At 46.9% G+C, this 23,498-nt stretch overlaps 1 protein-coding gene across 3 annotated transcripts; it reads right to left on the reverse strand.

Annotated features, from left to right (window-relative positions):
• Nucleotides 1–593: 593 nt before the first annotated feature.
• Nucleotides 594–17,776, reverse strand: Spindoc (spindlin interactor and repressor of chromatin binding). Of its 3 annotated transcripts, none has more exons than XM_075973381.1 (6): nucleotides 17,392–17,776; nucleotides 8,047–8,376; nucleotides 7,822–7,971; nucleotides 7,579–7,704; nucleotides 7,227–7,427; nucleotides 594–1,346 (listed from the first exon to the last, which is right to left on the reverse strand). In XM_075973381.1, the coding sequence occupies exons 1-6, from the start codon at nucleotides 17,519–17,521 to the stop codon at nucleotides 1,252–1,254; spliced, it is 1,032 nt and encodes a 343-aa protein (XP_075829496.1). In that variant the 5' UTR covers nucleotides 17,522–17,776; the 3' UTR covers nucleotides 594–1,251. The 3 variants fall into 3 exon arrangements, with proteins under 3 accessions (XP_075829496.1, XP_075829495.1, XP_075829497.1); XM_075973380.1 differs by having other exon boundaries at nucleotides 594–1,384; nucleotides 17,392–17,775; XM_075973382.1 differs by lacking the exon at nucleotides 594–1,346 and adding an exon at nucleotides 1,391–4,259 and having other exon boundaries at nucleotides 17,392–17,775.
• Nucleotides 17,777–23,498: the final 5,722 nt, after the last annotated feature.

The raw sequence follows: 23,498 nt of genomic DNA on the forward strand, positions 1-23,498 counted from the left end.
ATGTGTATGTATGCCATGCATGCAGTTGCCCATGGAGGTCTCCTTAGAGCTGGAGCCACCAAGGCGATTGTGAGTCCTTTGAGGTGGGTACTGAGATCCAAACTCAGGTCGTACAGAAGAGCACCAAGCGCCTTTAATCACTGAATCATCTCTCCAGCTCTACTTGTTTTCAATTTTTTTTTTTGAGACAAGGTTTCTCTGTATCTTTGGAGCCTGTCCTGGAACTAGCTCTGTAGACCAGGCTGGTCTCGAACTCACAGAGATCCGCCTGCCTCTGCTGGGATTAAAGGCGTGCGCCACCAAAAACTCTTACTTCCCTAGGTGTGAGTGTCCCAGCTCTATGGTAGTCTTGCTTGGACAGAGGTCTACCAGGTGGGTCAGATGGTCAAATAAATATGATAATGAAGAGAAGTAAGGTGTCTCTCAGTTGACTGACACCAAATTAGAACAGTTCCAGAGGCCCAAGCAAGCTCTGCTCTGGGCTCAAGGCTCCCTTGCCCGGGACAGGGGTCTCTGGCTCCAACTTACGATGACCTTTCAATTTTCCTGCCCCTCAAGTTGTTCCCTTTTCCCAATGATGGTCCAGACAGAACTTTTAATTAAAAAAAAAATAATTTATTGTCAACAAAGGCAATATATACAACTGGATAAAAGATGCAACAGGACTATAGGAGAAGGGGTGGTAAAGGGAGCCCTCGGCAGGGATGAGGCGGTTAAGAGGTAATGGAGGTCTCCTCCTGAAGGAGCCAGAAGTGGGGGAGGAGAGGTGTCCCCCGAGGTAGTGGGACTCAGTTCAAACCCCATCATGACCACCTCTGCATAAGGCACTGTGCCAGGGGAGAATGGTGGGAGCTGACAGGAGGGAGGTGTGGGGTCAGAGGGTGAGTCAGCGAAGGATTGGGGAAGGTGTTCTCCACAGGCCCAATGCCTATCACCCAATCAATAGCCTAAGCCACCTCTGCCTCATTGAGGATTGTCCAGGGCAAGCACTTTCTAGTGCCTCACTGTGACAGTGAGGCCACTTCTCCTTCCACATTCTCCTGGCACCTGGTTTTAAAACTCAATCAGGTGGCTGAGCTGGGCAGATCTGAGATTTAAGCCAAAGGGGGATACTGCCTCCTCCCTCCCACCTTTCCTTCTTCCCACTCCTCCCTCCCCAGGAAAGTAAAAACTCATACCCCATTTCCCGCCTCTGGTTGTCCCTTAACAGTGGCACTGGACTCTGACAGAACAGTGGGCCAGTCTGGGTTGTCACCTGTTCCCACCCCCTTGGTACCCTGGGGATGCTTGGACCAGTCCTGTAAGAGGCTGACGGCGGGTGGCTCCTCCATCCGAACACGAATAACCTGGAGATCCAGTGTCCCACGAAGCCCCGGAGGGGGAGCTGGGAAGGGATGGGAGCAGAGAGTACAGTCAGGGCCTTCCAATGGTCCCCAAAACTACAAACCACAGACTACCAGGGTTTCCATTTCTACAGCCCACAGTCTTGTCCTGGGGGAAGTCCAAGAAAAAGCATAAAGCTGACTCTAGATTGACCAGCAATGACTAGTCTCACAGCCCTTAGGCACAGGGTAAGCATAGAATACAGTTTTCTCCTTGTGTACTTGGCATGTGGGTTCACAATGCCATGATGCTGATCCCCAGCTCCTAACTTCCAAGACTGCACACAGAAGTGATACGCTGAGGAACACATCCACTGACTCCATGGAGTATGGGAGTAACAAGGCAGAGCACATCACAGACACCCTGGGTTAATGCTCCAGCTTTGCTCTGCAGCGTTCATCCAGGCTCCACATCCCCGGAGTTGACAGGTGTCACACAGTCAGGTGTCTTGGCATGAGGGTACTGGGAATAGCAAGGCAAGCCTCCAGATAAGACAGGTAGAACAACAAAAAAATGTCCTTGACTGGGACCCACACACATGAATATTATATGGCATAGCAATCTCAGCTCTTGAGAGACAGAGGCAAGCCAACCAAGAGGTCAAGGTCATTTCCAAATCCTACTGTATGAGATTGCCCTGCTCCACAAAAGCTGGGCACATGCCTTGCCTGTAATACCAGCATTTGGGAGGCAGAGGGATCTTAGTTCAAGGTCAGCCCGATCTACAGTGTGAATTGCAGGACAGCCAGGGATACGGAGAAAAAGAAAAACCAAAACCAAACCAAACCCAAAAGTCAAACAGGAAATGGTAATCAAACTGTGCTAATTATGTACTTAAACATATCCAGTAAATTTTCTTCCTCCCAGGAATTTTTTTAAAAAAATATTTATTTATTTATTTATTATGCATACAATATTCTGTCTGCAGGCCAGAGGAGATCACCAGACCTCATTACAGATGGTTGTGAGCCACCATGGGTTGCCGGGAATTGAACTCAGGAACTTTGGAAGAGCAGGCAGTGCTCTTAACCACTGAGCCATCTCTCCAGCCCCCCTCCCAGGAATTCTTTTCTGTATAATTAAAGCAGGTATGATTTTGCTGATTTTTGCTTGAGTTTAAAATTATGCACATGAGCATACAAGCTAGGCCTGGTGGCCCACAACTTTAATCCTAGCACTCAGGAGGTAGAGGCAGGTGGATCTCCATGAATTTGAGGCCAGCCAGTCTACACTACAGTGAGTTCTGTGACAGCCAGGTCTATGTATAAACTCTATTTAAAAAACAAAAAGGAGCTGAGAATACAGCAAGCTCAGTGGCGGAACATGAAAAGCTCTGGGTTCAATTCACATACAGAGAGATTCAAACCAGTGTGGACCACACACATGCTCATAACCCCAGCCTATAGGAAGGTAGAGCAGGAAGATCATAACCCAAAGTTCAAGGCCTGCCTGAGCAACTGAATGAGACTCTGTCTCAGGATGAAGAGTAAAACAGAGCTGGGGCATTAGTTCAGTGGGAGAACACTAAGGTGAGCTGAGCATCTTATCTGGGGGAAGCAGACATTTCTTCATATCTCGCAGGAAAAGTTACGGCAACATTAGGTCAGAGTAGTGGTAGTTGACAGAACCAAAGGGAGAGAGGGCCAGGCTGGAACCACACTCATGTCATTTCCTAGATACATATAAACAGTGCTGTACCTGAAGTATTATGACCGCTGGGACCATCATGGGGCTAACAAGCTTACATTCTAGAATGGGGACAACAGACAATAATGATGTTACCAACTGTAGGACATGAGAAATGCCAGGTATGACGACGTGTATCTGTAAACCTGTCACTTGGGAAGAAGAGGATGAAGGTCTACAAGGCTACATAGCCTGTTTCAGATTAACTCAAAGGATGGAAATGGAGGTCAGACTGTGGTCTTTAACTTTATGGCAGTCAACAGGCGTTGGTAAAGAAAAAGCTTCAAGCCGGGAGGTGGTGGCGCACACCTTTACTCCCAGCACTCGGGAGGCAGAGGCAGGCGGATCTCTGTGAGTTCGAGACCAGCCTGGTCTACAAGAGCTAGTTCCAGGACAGGCTCCAAAACCACAGAGAAACCCCGTCTTGAAAAAAGCAAAAAAAAAGAAAGAAAGAAAGAAAGAAAAAGCTTCAGTTTGTTATGGATAAAATCTGAGCCCAGAAACTCCAGAGACAGAGGCAAGAGGCAGCTGAAAGCAAAGACTCCGTCTTGGGAATAAATGGACATAGTCAGAAGGATGAAGGAGTCAGGAAAAGAGAAATAGCAACTTTGTGTGAGATGACAGAAAAATTGGAGATGATTGCCAAAGAGGAGAAAACAGATGGCTCCTGCAATGGGAGAAGAGGTAATCCCTGCTAGGGCCTTCCCCTGAGAGGAGAAGAGATAGACTTGGGTGGGAGGGCTTGCATAACAATATCCTTGGAGGTAGAAACATTCTATTCTGCAGGGAAGCTGCTTAAGCAGAAAGGTAAACAACTCAGAAAACCTTAGGAAGTCCTGGAAACTGATCAGATTCACTAAGCCCCTCCCTGCAAGAGTAAACAATGAACAGGAGAGAAGGAAAGCTGAGCTGTAGAACAGACTGCCAGACAGGTGGAGAGTCAATGAAGAGAAAAGCTGCCTGAGGCCAGACCCCTTGCCTGGAGAAATAGAAACCAACTCTACCTGGAAGAGTTTGGCCCAACTGAGGCACCTGGAAAGGACATCTTCAACCTGTTGAACTGTCTGTAAGCAGACAGTGTGCCCCAGGTTCAGTTTTGAAAGTAACATGTCAGTCATGCTGGGGTGGGCTCTGATGACACAGCGATCTGAGTCATTTCTGCTCCTGTAAGTAACCCCTCATTCATATGCCTATAAATAAACCCAATAAAACTCTTTGGTTAACCAAATTGAACATCGATGGTCTCTGTATTTTGGTATGTAGCTTGCAACACCCCAAGAAAAGTTGTCACACAACAGGGCCAAGTACCAAGCTTGCAGCTAGATGTATGAATGGGCCTGGTGGAAGGACAACAAACTCTAGCCTGCTGGGTGAGAGGCCCTAGCCAAGAAACTTTACTTACCCAGGGTCTAGCTTCTATCCCTTAACCCTTTACTTTTGTACTGTTGGGGATAAAAATCTTTGTAGGACGCAGCAGTTTATGCTTATAATCTTAGCCTGAGGGGGGCTGAGGCAGGAAAATTGAGAGATCAAGGCCAGCCTAGGCTACTTAATGACTGAAAAAAAAAAAAAAAACAGAAAGCAAAAACCAAACTAGTGCTGGGGAAATGATTTAGTAGATTTTTATAGCACTGGCTATTCTTGCAAAGGACTTAAGTTCAATACCCAGCATCTACATGGTAGCTCACAACCATCTATAACTTTGCAGGGGATTAAAAACCTTCTTCTGGCCTCAGCAAGTCCCAGGCACACAGGTGATGTACAGACTTACATGCAGCCCAACCAACACTACACATTGGGGTTTTAGATACAAGCTAAACAAGTATTCCACACTAGCAACCCAACCTTCCTTATTTTCTGGTTTTTCATCACAATAACTATTATTATTGGGAGGAGAGCTAGATGATGTGAGGCTGCATGTGTCCGAGTAGGCTGGAGAGCAACTTTTAGAGTTGGGCATCAAACTCAGATCATCTGGTTTTTACAAGTGTTTTTATCCTCTGAGCTACCTCTCCAGCCCTTCCCTGGCTTTTCTTTTGACATGTGGTCAGCACAGGCTGACATCAGGCACCTGAGTTCCAAAGCAGTATCTGGGACTGAAGGTGTGCACCATTGCCATGCTTGATTCAGTTTTCCCCTCAATAAAACAAAATCGTAAGGCTTCCTTCCCATGCTCTACTTTCATGAGCAAGACATGAGGAAAAGCTCAGAACTTAGTTAAGGGTCCAGGAGCTGGAGACTTCTCAAGTCTTAACCTGAGTTAAGCACTCACTCTTCCAAGGGACAAGGAGGTAAAGGATGGAATGGTGGAAATAAAAGTTCAGTAAAGCAAAGCCTGATGGGATAGAGACCAGAACCCTAAAGCAACAGAAAGCAAGCTGGGAGCTACTAAGTCTGCTGATGTGAATTCAATCTCAGGCCCCACACAGTGAAGGAGAAAACAGACTCCTGCAGGTTGTCCTCTGACCTCTCTGTACCATGCCTTGTGCCCTCCCATGAGTAAAATAAACAATTTAAAAAAGCTTAAGCAAACAGAAGGAAGGGAGGGAGGAAGGGAAGTTAGGAGGATTGATGATCAGTGGTGATCAGCTTCCTGGGTCAGCACTTGGGAAGCAGAGGCAGCAGGATAAAGAGTTAAATGCCAACCTTGGCTAAATAGTTTTGAGGCCAGCCTGGGCTATAGACTGTCTCGAAGAAAAAAAAAAAACCATAACAAAAGCCAGGCATTGTACTTTTTTTGGTTTTAGCTTTTATGTTTTTACTCTGTAACCTAGGTTGACCTCCAACCTGCAGCAATCCTCCTTGTTAAGTCTCAAACAAATGGCTGAGGTGCTTATTTACCAAAGTGGACATGGCCACCAGGTTCTCCCAGTATCCTCCATTCCCTACCTGTTACAGGGTATGGTTGGCATATCCCACCCTCTACCCCTGAATTCTCTATCCCAGGGACTGGGCTGTTATTTCCCCAGCTGCCTCCCTTCCCTATACAGAGCAACCATTTCGGTTACCCCTCCCTTATTACCTTCTCTTCTTTGGCTGCTGCATCTGGTTCTCCTCTGGTTGAGGGGCTAGTTCACTAGGGACTTTCCCAAATGCCTCCAGCTCTGCTCTCCCTATTATCTACAATAAACTTTCTCTTCCACAGCCTTTTTTATTTATTTATTTATTTATTTATTTATTTATTTATTTATTTATTTATTTATTTATTTATTTATTAAGTATACAGGCCAGAAGAGGGCACCAGATCTCATTACAGGTGGCTGTGAGCCACCATGTGGTTGCTGGGAATTGAACTCAGGACCTTTGGTAGAGCAGGCAGTGCTCTTAACCACTGAGCCATCTCTCCAGCCCCCGCAGCCTTTTTTTTTTAAAAATATTTATTTATTTATTTATTATGTATACAATAGTCTGTCTCTGTGTATGCCTGCAGGCCAGAAGAGGGCACCAGACCTCATTACAGAAGGTTGTGAGCCACCATGTGGTTGCCGGGAATTGAACTCAGGACCTTTGGAAGAGCAGGCAATGCTCTTAACCACTGAGCCATCTCTCCAGCCCCCCTCTCTGTAGCTTCTTGGAGTCTGTCTTGGAACTAACTCTTGTAGACCAGGCTGGTCTCAAATTCAGAGATTCGCCTGCCTCTGCCTCCCGAGTGCTGGGATTAAAGGCGTGCGCCACCCTTTTATTTATTTTATTCACTCCTGTCTCAGATTTCCAAGTGTTGGATTATGCTTGGTTTATAAGGAAACAAACGAATTACATACAATAGCTCCTCAGTCAGTGGGACAGGTTATAAACACAAGCTGTCAAAGTTCACTAAGCTTACTGGACTATGGAGTAACTATCTGATGTTCATCACCTGTCTGTGGTGCTCCACACCTGTTTAAATGGCTGAGTACCTCACTTGGACCCTGTATCACCACTGTGAGGGGAGTTCTTCCGGGGTTCCAGCTGCAACTAGCCTCATGGATGAAGTTGGGCATCAAGCTTTCGGAGGCCTAGTACAACCTCAGCACAGGAGCCAGCTTCCTCAAGCATTCAAATCCCCCTGTCCTTGGCCTTCTCTTGGGGGCCTAAACATTGAGCATCTCCACCCTGGGCTCTGGCTGGGATCTAGGGACTCAGCTTCCTTGACAGACCCTCCCCCCAGGAGGGCTCACCTGAAGAGGGACTTTCTGGCTGAGGCAGGCCCTCTGCTGCTCCTTTGCTGACTTTAGAAGGGTCCTTACTGTCTGTGGTCCTGAGGTGCGTGTGGGAGAAGAGCTGGAGTACAAAGCCAGGAGGGAAGCTGCCATCAGTGAAGTGTCGGACTTCGACTGGTGCTGAGAACGTCTCTGTGGGTGACTCAGGAGATGGGGGGTCTGGAAGAAGGCCAGGAAGAACTGTGAGTAGAGGAGACAAGAACCCAAAGGCCTTAAACTTCAGCTGAACTGCATGCAGGTGCCCTCTGCCTGTCTACTTCCTCATGGACTTCATGCTATAGCCAGGCCCAGCACCCCTAGATCCCCTCACCTGGGTCAGGGTCCAGGTTTTTGGTCATATGCCTGCTTCTCTTCTTCCTAGGAGGCTCCTCTTCAGAGGACTCCTTCCATCTCTGACCACGGGCCCTTTTATTTCCTGGCTCTGTGACAGGGGCAACTGCAAAAGGAAAAACCTTAGCACTTTAAGGCTCTATGCCTGAACTCTGTAACCTCAGGCTCCTGAGAACACATGCCCACCCCAGCCCATAGAATAGGGTTTCCTCTGTTGACTGACCAGGCAGTTCAAGAGGGCGGAGTCCTCTGGGCCGGAGTCTCTTAGGGAGGGATGGGTTGTCCTCGGAGTCCAAGAGGACCACGATCTCTGCTGGCATCCTGGCAGGGTCCGGGTTGGAGTTGGGGTCTGGATGGCCATCCTGGCCTGACTCTGAGGGGGCAAAAGCCCACTGAGCTCCAGAGCCCCTACAGGCCCCACTTTTCCCTCAGCCCTCACCCTCACTACCTAGGCTGGGCAGGGATGGCTGGTCAACTTGGATGTCTTGCAGAAGGGCCACCCCTTCGCTCCAGGCTTCCAAGATGTTGCTCTTTTCAGAGGGGCTCAGGTCCAGGGTATGCGGATGCTGCTCCAGGATGTGTGTGCGAGCAGTATCTGCTGATGGGGACCGGATCTCAGCCCCACACACCATGCACAGTGCCCGTCCACTGCCTCCTGGGCTGTTCCCCACCAGGAACTCCTGTTCCCATGACACTTGCTGCTTGGGCTCCTCACAGCCTTCGACACCTGCTTCCAGCAGGTTAGGCCTAGGTGGCGGCGTCTTTTCCTGTTGGGTTACTGCAGAAAGGGGAAAGTGCTGTGAAAATGCCAGGAGCACATCTGTGTAGGGTGGGTGAGGGGAGTGCAGTGCTCCACCTCCGCACCAGATCCCAACAGAGCAGCATGAGACACACAGCCAGGGAACCTGGTATTGCACCTTCACCTTTACATTACCTCACATCTAGTCATGAGTCCCATTCCAATGTTTCTGGGGCTACCACGCACCCTATATCTGCCTTGACCTCCCTGATCACCTGGCAGATATCATTCCAGTGAGATTTCCAGGTTTCCTCACCCACTAGTCAACTGTACCCATATCTGATGCGTAGATCACAAAGCACACTTCAGTCTCAAATAGTCCAAGCTGACCTCAAGTTTCCTATGTAGCTGAGATAATTTTCCACCACCTTAGTGCAGCATGCACCACCATGCCTGTTATTTAAAGTGTTAGGGATCAAACCTAGGGCTCCATGCATGCTAGGCAAGCACTCTACCCACTGAGATATAGCTCTAGCCTTCTCCCTTTAAAGTATTAATTTATATATGTATAATAGGGGGACACATGTGCCAAGGAGTACACATGGAGGCCCGAGGACAACCCTGTGGGAAGAAGTTCTATCCTTCCACCTTTATATGGATTCCGGCAATACAACTGAGGGACACGCTTAGTTAACCAGGCTGGCCTTGAACATGCAATTCTCCTGTCTTGGCCTCCTGAATAGGTAGATTTATAGGGTTTTACAACCAGATTCGATGTTTTAGTTCTTCTAGTTTGTTTTTTGTGTTATGTTATGATAAACACCAAAATCAAAGCAACTTGGGGAAGAAAGGGATTACAGGTTACGGTATATCACGAAAAAAAGCCAAAGTAGGAAGGATTCAAGGTGGGAGTTTAAAAGAATAATGTTGCTTGAAAACTTGCTCCCTCAGCCAGGCAGTGGTGGTGCATGCCCTTAATCCTAGCACTTGGAGGCAGAGGCAGGTAGAATTACCAGGGCTATAGAGAAACACTGTCTTGAAAAATCAAAAAAGCTAGCAAGCAAACAAGCAAGCCAGGTCCCCTGTAGCTTGTTCAGCTTGTTTTCTTATATAGCCTAGGCCTACCAGCCTAGGGATGGTCCCACCCACAGTGGGCTGGGTCCTCCTTCCCATATCAATCAAGACAATCTCCAACAGACATTGCTCACAAGCCAATCTGAAGGAAGTAATTCTTCATCTGAGGTTCTCTCTTATGGTGACTCTAAAAACTGAACAGTTCAACTCACTCCTTCATGCCTTCAAAATCAGTCTCATATGGGATGAGTTTTAAATACTGCCATGTTCAGTTTTCAGACTGAGATGCAGCTTCTGCCCCCACTGGACCACCAGATTTTGAGTGCTGACCCTGAGGAAATACTTCTCACAAAATTTGATCTCAGTGATGCCATGCTGGTCTTCAGTAATTACTGCTGATTCCTTCAGCACCAGGTAACCAACATCCATTGTACCAGTAAAACTTAGGTTTCACTAGTAGATTCTTAAAATTGAAATAAATCACACAAACTGCCCTGGTAAGAGTCTACTTCCTGCCACTGGTGTGGTGGCACACATCTAACTCCAGCACTCAGGAGGCAGAGGCAGGTGAATCTGAATTCAAGGCCAGTCTGATCTACAGAGTAAGTTACAGGACAGCCAGAACTACACAGAGAAACCCTGTCTTAGAAAAGAAAAAAAAAAAAAAAGCAAAAAGTCAGGCAGTGGTGGCACACACCTTTAATCCCAGTACTCAAGAGGCAGGGGCAGGCAAATCTCTGTGAGTTTGAGGCCATCCTGTTCTACATAGTGAGGTCCAGGACAGGCTCCAAAGCTACACAGAGAAACCCTGTCCCGAAGGGAAAAAAAGGGGGGGGGGCTGCTACCAAACACTTAGGTGGGGATTATGAACAGCAGATGATGCACTACTTGGTGACAGCATAGATCCAAAAACTCCCAGAGTTGGGGCAACAAATATGGCTCTCATGTGCACTCAAGGAACCAAGCAGACCAGATAGAACCAGCCACCAAAACAGAGGTGGAGGTCCTAGCCATGCCACTTAGCAGTTTAAATGTTCATGTGGTCAGAAAAAGATTACAGATATGCAATAAAGAGAGATTCAGACGAAAAAAACCTGTAAACAGACTTGGGAGGGAAAAGAAAAAGTGTAGACAGTCATAAAAAAGTAATACATACTTTTAAAATAAAAGTTATTGTTTTGTCTTTTTTGAGACTGGTTTCTTTGTAGCTTTGGCACCTGTCACTCTGTAGACCAGGCTGGCCTTGAACTCAGAGATCTGCTTGTCTCTTCCTCCTGAGTTCTGGTATAAAGGTGTGTGCCGCCATCACCTGGCTTAAACTTCTTAAAAAGTGAGTAAAGTAATAGAAAAAAAAAGTCATGTAAAGATGGGGAATACACAGATTCTGGATCCTGTATGTTACTGTGTTGTCTTTAAATTCTTTGGCTGCTCAGGGACACTGGACTATAAAAACTATTAGTTTAAACCAACTTACATATTTTAAAAATATCTTGACTTCAAAATTTAAGTCAAGGGCTAGAGAGATAGTTCATAGGTTAAGAGCTATCACTGGCTGCTCTTTCAGAGGTCCTAAGTTCAATTCCCAGCATCTACACAGTAGCTCATAACCACTTGTAATGAGATCTGGTGCCCTCTGGTTCTGGCATGCAAGCATATATGTAAGCACAACACTGTATACGTAAAAATAAATCTTTAAAGCAAAAATAAGATTTAAGTCAAAAGGTATGTTGCTTTGAGGGAGAAGTTATGCTTTTATTTCCATGGAAAAGGAGATGCTATGGATCCATTTCAGGTTAAAGAAAATCAGGTTTGATTAAAGAAAACTCCCCACAAATTCTTTTTTTCTTTTATTAATTATTTATTTTTATTTTATAAACATTGGTGTTTTTCCTGCAGGAATGCCTGCATGTGAGAATCAGATCCCTTGGAACAGGTGTTACAGTTGTGAGCTGCCATGCGGCTAGTAGGAATTGAACCCAGGTCCTTTGGAGAGTAGCCAGTGCTCTTAACTACTGAGCCATCTCTTCAGCCCCTCCCTGAAAATTCTGACAACAGACATAAGCCTACAAAAACTACAAAACATGTAATTTTACCTGCTCAAATATAAAACAAAATATCATCTTAGACTAACTTGTGTACAACACACAGTCTATACTCGTATTAATGCAAAAATGTATGTTACCTTTAAAAGGTTATGTATTTTTCAGTACAAGACCAGACACCAATGAAAATAGATGGCTCAGGTGATACAGTACCTCAAAATGCCTCTTTTACAGACTCAACATCCTATATCCAAGACAGCTTCAAAGCTGCTGGCTGAGATAGTCCAGCCTCTCAAACTACTCCAGCTAAGATCAAACAATTACACCAACTTTGTCAAGGTTCCTCCAAAGACAACAATGCCCATAGAAGTCTAGAGAATGATGCCCACATTCCCAAAATATTGATTATGAATGTTTGTTATTATTTAAGGGGTTGGTTACAAATTTTATTGGTTATAGCATTAAAAAAAAGGTTAAACAAAGGAATTAAATTCAAAGATATCTTCTAAGGGAAAAAAGAGGAATATGATATAGGAAGGATGGGAAAAGGGCAGATTACTGAATCTAAATAAGAAAACAAACCCTATTTATCTCAAAATATTTTTAGATTTTGGTTTATTGACACAAATAAAATTATTTTTCCTATACTATATAATGTATGTTTCTACTCTTGTTTGGAGTATTGTGCTTATGCAACTCTTTAAAAAATGTAATGTATAATTAAAAAATAACGGACTAATAGTCATCTATAATAGTGAAACTTATATTCATGTTAGGTATGTTTTCAAGGGTCATGCACAGATATATTTAGGGAGATGGTCTTCAAACACTTCAAAGACCTACAGAATATGGCATTTAATGTTTAATAACTTAAAGCTTTTCATGACAGTGAGACACATCTGCTCCTGACAGCACCAATCTATTTCGGAGAAGATAATGGGCATTGGAAAAAAAAAAAAGAAAACACTATTATGGAGTCTGTTTTTATTATGGCAAAGCTAGCCATATGGGCCAAGAAACTGCCCATGCCTCAATTGCTGACAGTATACTGTCCAAACTGGACCAGCAAGACCCAAAAGAAAGCAGCTGTCAAACTTTGCTAAGACATTGTATAAAGTCCCTCAAACTTCCCTACCTCACAGGAAAGGAAATCGTCTGTCAGTTTTGGAAGGCTAATAGGCCAGAGCTGGATACCCCAATGTTAGAGAAGAACCTAGGGTAACTGGGCAGGTAGCCAAATGTCCTGTTGTTAGGTAACATTTCACCCCTCTGGGGTCTCTGACAGAGTTGATGACTAGACAGTCATAGTTAAAGTTTTCCATAAGTTATAATAAAATGTAAATTAGGTATAAAACTTGAGTCACAAAGATAAGATAAATTAATAGAGTATTTTCTCTAAATTTGGCAAATACAAATGGGCTGGATATTGAAACTGTAATTCTTATTGTTTTGTTAGTTTTACTATGTCAAGGTTAAAACCTTTTTAATAAGACAAAAAAGGAACATGCTGTGGAATAATCCTTCTGTACACTGTGAATATGTATTATTCTCACTGGTTAATAAAGAACTGACTGGCTAGTAATCAGGCAGGAAGTATAGGCAGGACAGCCAAACTAAGGATACTGGGATGAAGGATGGAGTCAGAGAAGTAGTGACCACACAAAGAAAGAAGCTTGCTGCTTAAGCGCTGCAAACTGTTGTGACGGGGATTTCACACACACACACAGCTTAGACAAAAGGAAGCCTGTCTGGGCCATGGAAGGACCAAACTATCCGCCAGGTGTTGCGGTTGTGTGTGTGTGTATGGGTGGGGAATAGTTATTTATTAAAGGGTAAACTCACAAATCAGAATCCTCTGCTTGATCGGTTGAACCACGCGATCCAAAGGAACGGCTGGCGGCAAAAGAGCAAGGGAAAGGAGAACAAAAGGAAGCACCACGTATATAGTATATGAGGCCAAGCCCCAGTAGGCCAGTAATTACAAGCTGTAATACTTCCTACAGCATCTTTTTCTTGGTAGCACTAGGATCAACCACAGTAATATATATTCTTTTTTGAGGGTGAGGATGCTACATTTGGTCATCTTATTGTTACTAAAAGAACTGGCATGCAGGGAACTGACACCCTGCTTATTTCTCTATAGGTTGAGGACTAGCTCAGCATCAGCCTGGTACTCTTCTGCCAAGTGCCTGTGATCCCTGGGTACTGTAACTGTCTGTATTAACTGGATTCCTTCATTTACCTGGGGCTTCAGGAAAAGGTAACATTTAGAATAGTCTAGGTCCCAGAACTTTTCTCCCATGTGACAGGACACCCTAGTTTCAACTGGCCTTCTTCCCCCCATTCTCCTAAACCAGGTCTTTGTGATGGTCACCAACCCAAACAGCAATTCTTTTTTTTTTTTTGGTTTTTTTCGAGACAGGGTTTCTCTGTGGTTTTGGAGCCTGTCCTGGAACTAGCTCTTGTAGACCAGGCTGGTCTCGAACTCACAGAGATCCGCCTGCCTCTGCCTCCCGAGTGCTGGGATTAAAGGCGTGCACCACCACCGCCTGGCCCAAACAGCAATTCTTTTACTCAACCGCCTTCCATCTTGACTTTTATCACCCACAGGCATTTAGGGCACTGCTTGTCCTCCTTCAGTCTCTTACTTAACTTGCCTGTTCCTACTCACATCACTCTGGAAGTATTTTCTCAACCTCCTTCAGAAGCTGCAACCTACCAGGTGACTACGCCACTCCCCCCTGCTTTTTTCCCTCCAGAGCACAGCATAGCACCAGCCCTTGATAGATTTCTCTTTATGTCTACACCTCAAGAACAACAGTACTGGGTATCAAAGACAAGGGACTGGCTGCCTCAGCCCTTTTGACCCCATTTGGCCTCCTCCTCTGGGTGATTCTCACCTGTTGCCTGCTGACAACTCCTGATTTTATTTATTTCAGCATTATTGGAGACTTATTGTAGGGTTGCATACTTGTACTTGTTATTTAGCAAATGTGCTACCAACGAGCTCTAGATTCTATATCCAGCTTTTTTTTTTTTTACTTTTTGAGACAAGTCCAGGATGTTCAAGTATTTGTGATCCTCCTGCCTGCATCAGCCTCTTGAGTAGCTCAGATTACAAGCTTGATTATCTAACCTGGCAACTCATATTTATATCCATGGGACAAGAATTTTAGGTGTAGATATCCAAATGCTTAGTTAATCACTCTGCTGGAGCCTGTAAGAGACACTGTGAATGTAACCATATTCAAAGACCTATCCTAATCTTCCAACAAGTCTACACCTCAGCCCTGTCTGTCTCAGTAAACTTTCAGAGAACAAAATTGTGGGTGGTTTGAATGAGAATGGCCCAAAAGACTCGCGTATAAGAATGCTTGATCCAGTTAGTGGAACAGTCTGGGAAGGATCAGGAGGTGTGGCATTCCTTGTTAGAGGGGCTGGGTCACTGGGGGTGGGGCTTCAAATACTCTATGCATTCCCAGTTAGCACATTATGCTATTTCTCTCAGGGTCTCCCAGGTAAGCTCCTATGTACTCTCTGCCTTGTGCTTGTGGATCAGGTATAAGCTCTCAGCTACTGCCCCAGCACCATGCTTTCCTGCCTGCATGGATTCTAAGCTCCTAATTAAGTTCCCCCCACCAGCTTTCCTGTGTAACCTGGCTATCCTGGAACTCACTCTATAGATCAGGCTAGCCTTGAATTCATTCAGAGATCTGTCAGCCTATCCTCTGCCTCCCAAGCGCCGGGTATATGCCAACAAGTCCCACAAACAAGTTGTCTTGTTTATCACAAAAGAAAAGTCACTAAGACAAAAACAAACTAAATTCCCTTTTCTTTATAAAAACACTGTTTCACTATAGCTCTAGTTGGCCTGCAACTCACTAGGTAGACTAGGTGTTATTCTTTCTTGTCTGCGGGGTTAGAGAGTGGAGACGTTAAGCGAGTCACACGGCAGTGCGGTGTTAGGAAGGAGACACAGACGCAGCGGTCCCACGTGGGTGCACTTTAATGGGGGGGGGGAGTAACAACAGGTAAGGGACAGGTGTGAAGAGACGAGAGGAAAGGGAGGGAGAGAGAGCGGCTTGAGGCGACCCTCGCTTTTAACGGGAACGCAAGGGCGTCTGGGAGAAATGTATCCATAGTCCAGGGGAATGCTGGGAGCTGTCTCCAAAAGGAACAACACTAGGATGACCCGAAACTCGGTGGTTGGCCTGCTTCTGCCTCTTGAGTGATAGAATTAAAGGGGTGCAGCACCACGCTGAGCCCAAACAACAAAACTTTAAACTCATCTACTTTCTTTCTTTCTTCTGTTCTTTTATTGTAACTGTTATTTTTGTTTTTCAAGACCGGGTTTCTCTCTGTAGTACTACGATTAAAGGTGTGCACCACCACCCAGCTCCGTTTGTTCTGTTTTGAAGAGACACTTTTCCTAACCACTTGACAGGAACAAAATTCTTACTGTACCCCCACTTTTCTATTCCACTTTCGTGTTCCCTAAAAAGACTGATTGCTGGGCCAGGGAGATGGCTGGACTGGTAAAAGCTCTTGCTGCCAGACCCTTATGAGCCAAATTTAATCCCACATGGTGGAAGAATTGACTCTCAAAAGTTGTCCTGACCTCTTCATGCATGCTGTGACACACAAACCAAGTAAAAAAAGAACTCATTGCCAGCTAACACACTGTAGTTCAATTTTCCTGTTGGCTGCCACCGGGATGTATTTTCTAGAGCAGGGTTTCACTGACCCTGCTCACCACTGTTACATTTCCCCCAACCCCCACCCCACCTGAAACAACGCTTGGCATATAGTTGCCCAATAAATAAATACAGTTGAATGAATGAACCTCTGTAGATGTCTATTTCCTTCTAACAGTGATGAGGCCACCCTGGCAGGGATGTTGAGTGGATTAACTGCGCGCCTGTGACAATAGCAGAGCAAGCACTCCACAGACCAGCACAAGCAGAAAATAACCTGCAACCTGCGTGATGCAAACACTGAGAGGAATGTGCCCTTTATTTCTCGAATTTTCTAATCCTCCCTTCTTGAAAAGGGAGGGGCGCAGAAATCCTCAAGAAGCAGGACTACGGACTTAGTTCTCAGTCTCTTTTGGACACTGTCTTACTCAAGGGAAACAGGCATTCCACCATAAGAAAATATTTGCAATTTCATGACTGCATTTAAACTCCAACAATGACTGATAGCCTTGCACAAAGGTAGTCCTTTGTTTTCTCCTTTGGACCAAAGGAGCAGGGGAAGAGAAATGGAGAAGGGGAGGGGTGAGCGAGTTATTTCCAATTGTCCCTCAAATACCTCCTTTGGTGACTAATCTCCATGTAGATGGCTTAGTACTACCCCCCAAGCAAGTCGCGCTTTTCTCAAACTGGGTGCTGTCTGCAGTTCCATTCAACGATGGGGTTCTGGAACTGACACCTGTGGCTGCTGCGAGAGAAGGCCTGGGGATGGGGTCGGGCGGGCTCTACTAGGCAGGGCTTTTAAAATGCTCCTCTCGGGAGTTTAGCAGTCGCGCTAGCCTTCGCCCCCGTTATCGCTTCGGCGACCAGCCTGGGGCCTAGAGGCCTGGTCGCCCCTCGGCCTAGGACGCAGTCAGGGCGAAACGGGGAGACGGCGGCGGCGCACAAACTACGGTCCTGGGAATCCGGCCTTAAACTGGGCCCGAGAGGGCACAAGGAACCGGAAGACCAGAAGCGCTCGTTTGGAGTGGATGGAAGCCTCCAGACCCTGAGCGGGGGAGGGGAACGAAGGGAGGGGGCTCCAAGAGGCCTGGGATTCCAAACCCCGGTGGGGGAGGAGCGAGGGCGCGCGCCCGCCGTGGACCCCACCGGGAAGGGCCCGGACCGCGCCTGAGGACCAGGGAATGGGAACCGGTGGCCGAGCCCCTTGTCGCCATGCGGAAGTGAGGTTCACTCCCCCCCCTTACCTCGGAGCATCGGCTCGGGCCGCGGGATCACGGCAACCACCACGGCCTCCTCGTCGTCCTCTCCTTCCTCACACTTGAGCGTCACCTCGAAGCAGTCGAGCGCCGCGGCTCCTTCTGCTCTGAGGGCCATGGTGAGGCGGAGAAGGGCGACCCGATAGCGGAGGACGGGCGCGCAGGCCTCGGCGCGCCGCCAATGGCGGCGGCCTCCCGCCCCGGACACGCAGGGCCCGCGGACCGTCTAGTTCACCCGCCCGCCGCCCACCCGGCCGCCCGGCCAGCCACGGCCTTCAGCTCGTCACGACCCCGGGCGGGGAGGGCTCGATCCGGGGCCCCCGACCCCGCCGCTCCCTTTTATGGAGGCTCATTGTCAGCGTCCGTCCGGCAGCCCCGCCTCCTGGCCCAGATGGCCAATCACGCGAGGTCCCGCCCCTAGCTCCGCCCCAGGCACGCGCCGGCCAGAACCGGGACTGCGCGCGGACTTGCTGGGTGCTCCTGGTCACCGAGAGGCCTGGAGTCGCCCTCGCGAGGGGTGTCCGCAGTCGTGGGGACCCAGCAGGGCAGCCCCACCTTCCGCTGACGAAGAGGGCGCTGCGGGGCGGCTCGGGCATCTCGCTGGATGGCTTTCCCTCGACTAGCCGCTTGGAAGGCATCCCAACGAAAAAAGAGCGGCTGGGGTGTTGGAAGGACCTCGGCTCAGAATCCTGCAGACAGCATCTCTTCTAATTTCCTTTGCGCCTTGTTTCTTTTTACTAGTTTATACGCTCGCGGGGTGCGGGGAGGGAATCATTTTGGATCCTCCTAAACAAAGATTCTAGATGATGAAGAGGACTGGAGTGGCGTGTGGGCATGTGTAAACCCCCTTCCAGTGGAAATCATTTCCGCGTTTTAAAAAAACGTGAGTCCAGTGAGTGTGGCCTTTTCCCAGGATACAGAAAATCCCTTGGGAACCTCCAAGACCGGGATGCGGTTGCCATGGCACTGCTGCCTGGAATTCGTGCTCTGAGTGGAGGCTGTTACAATGAATGCTTACTCGGCCACGGAACAGCCCATCATCCTCCTCCCCAGCTCTCACCAACAACCCCCCCCCCCACCACTAGATTTCAGCTGAAAAACAGTAAAAATGTCTGGCTCTAAAAATTCCGATTTAAAACTAAAATCAGCCTAGAAACAGTAATCCGGGATGATCTAGAAGACTAGGAAACAGGAGAAATGTTTTCTTTCAATATTTTTTTGTGTGTGTTCTTTGGGCATGCCCGGCACTTCACCATTGTATCACCAGCCTTCATTTTGTTGAGATAATGAGTCGCTTCATCGTCAGCCTGGCCTGGAGCTTCTGTAACCCTAGTTACCTTGGAACTGTTCCCCCTTCCCTCAGTTTCCCTATTGTTAGGATCAAAGTGTCCTGGCAGGGTGGTGGTGGTACACACCTTTAATCCCAGCACTCCCGAGGCAGAGACGGGTGGATCTCTGGAGTTGGAAGGCCAGCCTGGTCTACAGAGTGAGCTCCAGAACAGCCAGAAGTCTCAAAAGACAAAACAAGAAACTTAGTGAAGTCTAAGACTGCATAGAGATCCTGTCTCAAAAAACAAAGCAAAGGCTGAAGAATGGCGCAGTGATTAAAAACATTGGCTATTCTTCCCAAGAGGTCCTAACTTCAATTCCCAAGAACCACATGGTGGCTCACAACCATCTATGATGGGATCCTATTTCCTCAATGCAGATACAGCACTAATATATGGGTTTTTTTGTCTTTTTTTTTTTTTTTGAGACAGGGTTTCTCTGTAACCCTAGCTGTCTTGGAACTCACTTTGCAGACCAGGTTGGTCTTGAATTCTGAAATCTGCCTGCCTCTGCCTCCCAAGTACTGGAACTAATTTTTGTTACAGTACTGCCTGACCCTTAATGTTACAAGTTTTTTTTTTTTTTTTGATATTTCGAGACAGGGTTTCTCCGTAGCTTTTTGGTTCCTGTCCTGGAACTAGCTCTTGTAGATCAGGCTGGCCGCGAACTCCCAGAGATCCGCCTGCCTCTGCCTCCCTAGTGCTGGGATTAAAGGCGTGCGCCACCACTGCCCGGCATGTTACAAGTTTTAAACTAACTTTTTATTTGCTTTTAAGTTTACTAATTTTTAAGATGTTTAAACCACACACCCAATGGCCTTACATATCCTGAGATAAATTTACATTTCAACAGAAACTTGAAAGATTCATTTCATTTCTTTTTCCCCTCTCTTTGCTCCCTTTAGCCCATCCCAGCTATCCTCCCATGAGTCCCTCCTATAGTTCTCAATTTGATAGCCTCTTTTTCTTATTATTGTTACATACATATAGATGTATGTGTATGCACAAATACACACACACATCAACACATATATACATAAACACAACCAGCTGGGTCTGCTTTGTTGCTGATGTGTATATGGTTTCAAGGCTGACCACTTTGATAGCAGCTTGGGTTACATGAGCTCCTACCTCAAGAAATTTCTAAAAAATGAGATGGGTGTAGTGGTGCAGGCTTTTAATCCCAGCACTCAGGAGGCAGAGGCAAGTGAATCTCTGTGAGTTTGAGCTTTGATCAGCCTAGTCTACATAGTGAGTTCCAGGATAGCCAGGGCTATATAGAGAGTACCTGTCTCACTGGGTGGTGGTGGCACATGCCTTTAATCCCAGCACTTGAGAGGCAGGGACAGGCAGATCTCTGTGAGTTCGAGGCCAACCTGGTCTACATGAGCTAGTTCCAGAACAGGCTCCAGAGAAACCCTGTCTCAAAAACCAAAAAAAGGGGGGGGGGGCTGGAGAAATGGCTCAGAGGTTAAGAGCACTGACTGCTTTTCCAGAGGTCCCTAGTTCAATTCCCAGCAACCACCATGGTTCCTCACAGCCATCTATAATGAGATCTGGTGCCTTCTTCTGGCATGCAGGCTACAGGGAGGTAGAATGATGGATACATAATAATAAATAAACATTTTTTTTTTAAAAAAAGATATCTGCTAGTGATCAGGCATGGTATCCCATGCCTTTAATCCCAGAATTCGGAAGGCAGAGGCAAGTGGATTTAAAAAAAAAAAGAGTACCTGTCTCAAAAAAGAAAAATACAAAACAAAATACTGGAAAGGGCTGGAGAGGTGGCTCAGCGGTTGAGATATTGGTCACTCTTACAGATGACTGGTGTTCAGTTTTTAGCACCCATATGGTGGCTCACAACCATCCATAACTCCAGGTCCAGGGGATCTGATGCCTTCCCTGGCCTCCTCAGGCAAAACATACATAAAATAAATATAGTGCTATTTCATGTATGTTTTAATAAAGTTTGCCTGAATATCAGAGTGCAAGGCTAGCCACACTAGTTAGCCATAGAGGCCAGGCAGTGGTGCCACACACCTTTAATCCCACCACTAGAGAGGAATGTGAGACAGGAGGAGACAGGAGCTCAGGGTCTCAGTGGTCGTCTGCAGTCACTGACTACAAGATCTCCCAGTATCGGTAGAGGTAAGAGTTTGACTGCTTTGCTTTTCTGATCTTCAGTTTGGACCCTAATATCTGCCCCTGAGTTTTTATTAGTGGTGCTACATAAATCTAAACATTACTTAAAGAAACAAGGGGCCGGGTGGTGGTGGCGCACGCCTTTAATCCCAGCACTCGGGAGGCAGAGGCAGGTGGATCTCTGGGAGTTCGAGGCCAGCCTGGTCTACAAGAGCTAGTTCCAGGACAGGCTCCAAAACTACAGAGAAACCCTGTCTGGAAAAACAAAAAAAAACCAAAAAAAAAAAGAAACAAGGGAATTGGGGGAGAGAAAAGAAACCATGTGTCAGAGTTTAACAGCAGTTTTTCCTTAGGAATAAATACATAGTAGTTCTTCTTGTTTTTTTTTTTGTTTTGTTTTGATTTTTTGGTATTTGAGACAGGCTTCTCTGTGTAGTCCTGGCTGTCCTTGAACTCACTTTGTAGACCAGGATGGCCTCGAACACAGAGACCTACTTGTCTCTGCTTCCTGGGTGCTGGGATTAAAGGCATGTGCCACTACAACCTGGCTTAGTTGTTCCTCTTGTAACTTATAATGTTCCAGACTTAATAGAGCATGGCTGTTGCCAAGACAGGAATCCCTAGTTCTGTTTGACTCTTCATAATATTACATTGTCTCTTGGAAACTTGAAAGATTTTGGGGGGATTTATTCATTTTATATGAATGAGAGTTTTGCCTACATATATATATTGTGTGCCTGGTGCCAATGGTGTCATAAGAGGGCATTGGCTCCAGTTCCAGGGAATTGTAAGTCACCATGTGGGGAGCTGGGAATTGAACCCTGATCCTTTGCAAAATCAACAAGTGTGTTCTAAATTCCTGGAGCACCCACCTCTTGGATCGGATCCTCTTGGGAACTTTAAATCGCTGTCCAGAGAATAGCAGGGTACGTACCATTAGTTCTAACACATTTGTTTTTGTTTGTTTGTTTGTTTGTTTGGTTTTTCTAGACAGGGTTTCTCTGTAGCTTTTGGAGCCTATCCTGGAACTAGCTCTTGTAAACCAGGTTGGCCTTGAACTCACAGAGATCCGCCTGCCACTGCCTCCTAAGTGCTGGGATTAAAGATGTGCTCCGCCACCACCCGGCTGCACATTCTTAAAGAAACCAAATTGAACAGCATGAATATGACAGAGGGGAAACTCTAGCCCATCTTCTACCGAGCTGTGACCACTACTGTGTGTTATGATCTGCTGGCCTGGTCTGTCACCTGGGTACCCTGTCTCTTTAAGAGACGAGCCCCGCCCTCTCCCAACCTCTCCCCTCCCACCGAGGGAAGCAGATATTCCGCCCCCTCCAGCTTGCGAGCTCTCTCTCTCTCTCTCCCTCCCTCCCTCCGTCCCTCCCTCCCTCCCTCTCTCTCCTCTGTCCTCTGTCTCTCTCTGTCTCTCTGTCTCTGTCTCCCTCTCCCTCTCTCCCTCTCCATCTTTCCTCCATCTCTCCCTCTCCGTCTCTCTCTCCTCTCACCTCTCTCTCTCTCTCTCTCTCTCTCTCTCTCTCTCTCTCTCTCTCTCTCTCTCTCTCTCTCTCTCTCCTCTCTCTCCCTCTCTCCCTTCTCCCCCCCCACTCTCTATCTCCATTCCTCTTCAAAAGAGGTGGCTGCTGCCTCTTCTCTCCCCCCTCCACCCATCTGTTTTTTCTCTCTCTCTCCCCCTTCCTCTTCCCTTCCATAACGCACATAATAAACTCTATACTCACCCTGCATGATGTATCTGTCTGTCTCTCACCTGCCGTGGTCTCCCACCTACAAAGGCCTCATGGGACCGCTGCCCGTCGTGGAACCGCTGCCCGTCGTGGAACCGCTGCCCCACGTGGAACCGCTGCCCCTCGTGGAACCCTTGCCCCTCGTGGAACCGCTGCCCCTCGTGGAACCCTTGCCCCTCGTGGAACCGCTGCCCCTCGTGGAACCGCTGCCCCACGTGGGACTGGCCTTCCTCCCTTATATCTTTAAAAAACAGTAATGCTAAGTACTCCGTGCTGAGCGAGAATACCCCAAAGAAATGGGAATTCCCGCTGTTGATTTCTGCCACTGAGGTAGGGGCGGAGCCTTGTCAGAAAGCCTAGTCTTTTTCACGTCAGGAATTTGTCCTTGGAATGTGAGTTCTAGAGCAAGTCCCCGGAGGGACTGGTGGAGGCGAACCGCCTTTGTTCCAGCAATGACTGACTCCAGTCTTCAGTGTGTGCTCAGCTGAGGCCAAAGCTGGGATGAAACATTTCTTTGAGCATAGTTTTTATTGTTGATATTTCAGTCACCTGCTGAAGATTTTAAGTTGATTCATCAAGGGAAGGGGTGGGACATCACACCTAACATACTGTGTACTGCGATTTCTAGTTAGTCTTAATAATAAAAATCCAGAGTCAGTTAGGGGGTAAAAGCTGAAAGATCAGAAAAGCAAGCAGCCAGCCACTAGAGAGTTCTTACCTTTACCAATGCTCAGACAAAATGGGCTAGATCCTGTCTCTATGAAACCTCAGACTGCATCCGGAGCTCCTGTTTCCTCTTGCTTTGTATTCCTCTCTCTGTCCAGCCTATCACTTCCCATCATCACCTCCCTAGTGCTGGGATTAAAAATGTGAGCCATCAACA

This window comes from Microtus pennsylvanicus, chromosome 5 (genome assembly GCF_037038515.1).
Source record: "Microtus pennsylvanicus isolate mMicPen1 chromosome 5, mMicPen1.hap1, whole genome shotgun sequence".
NCBI lineage: Eukaryota > Metazoa > Chordata > Mammalia > Rodentia > Cricetidae > Microtus > Microtus pennsylvanicus.

Excerpts from the sequence above, each read along its gene's own strand:
- Spindoc (XM_075973380.1), bottom strand. The coding sequence starts at position 17,521 with ATGGCCCTCAGAGCAGAAGGAGCCGCGGCGCTCGACTGCTTCGAGGTG. Across the intron at positions 7,972-8,046 it reads GCCATCCCTGCCCAGCCTAG|AGTCAGGCCAGGATGGCCAT; the intron begins GTAGTGAGGGTG and ends TTGCCCCCTCAG. Across the intron at positions 7,428-7,578 it reads AAACCTGGACCCTGACCCAG|ACCCCCCATCTCCTGAGTCA; the intron begins GTGAGGGGATCT and ends GCCTTCTTCCAG.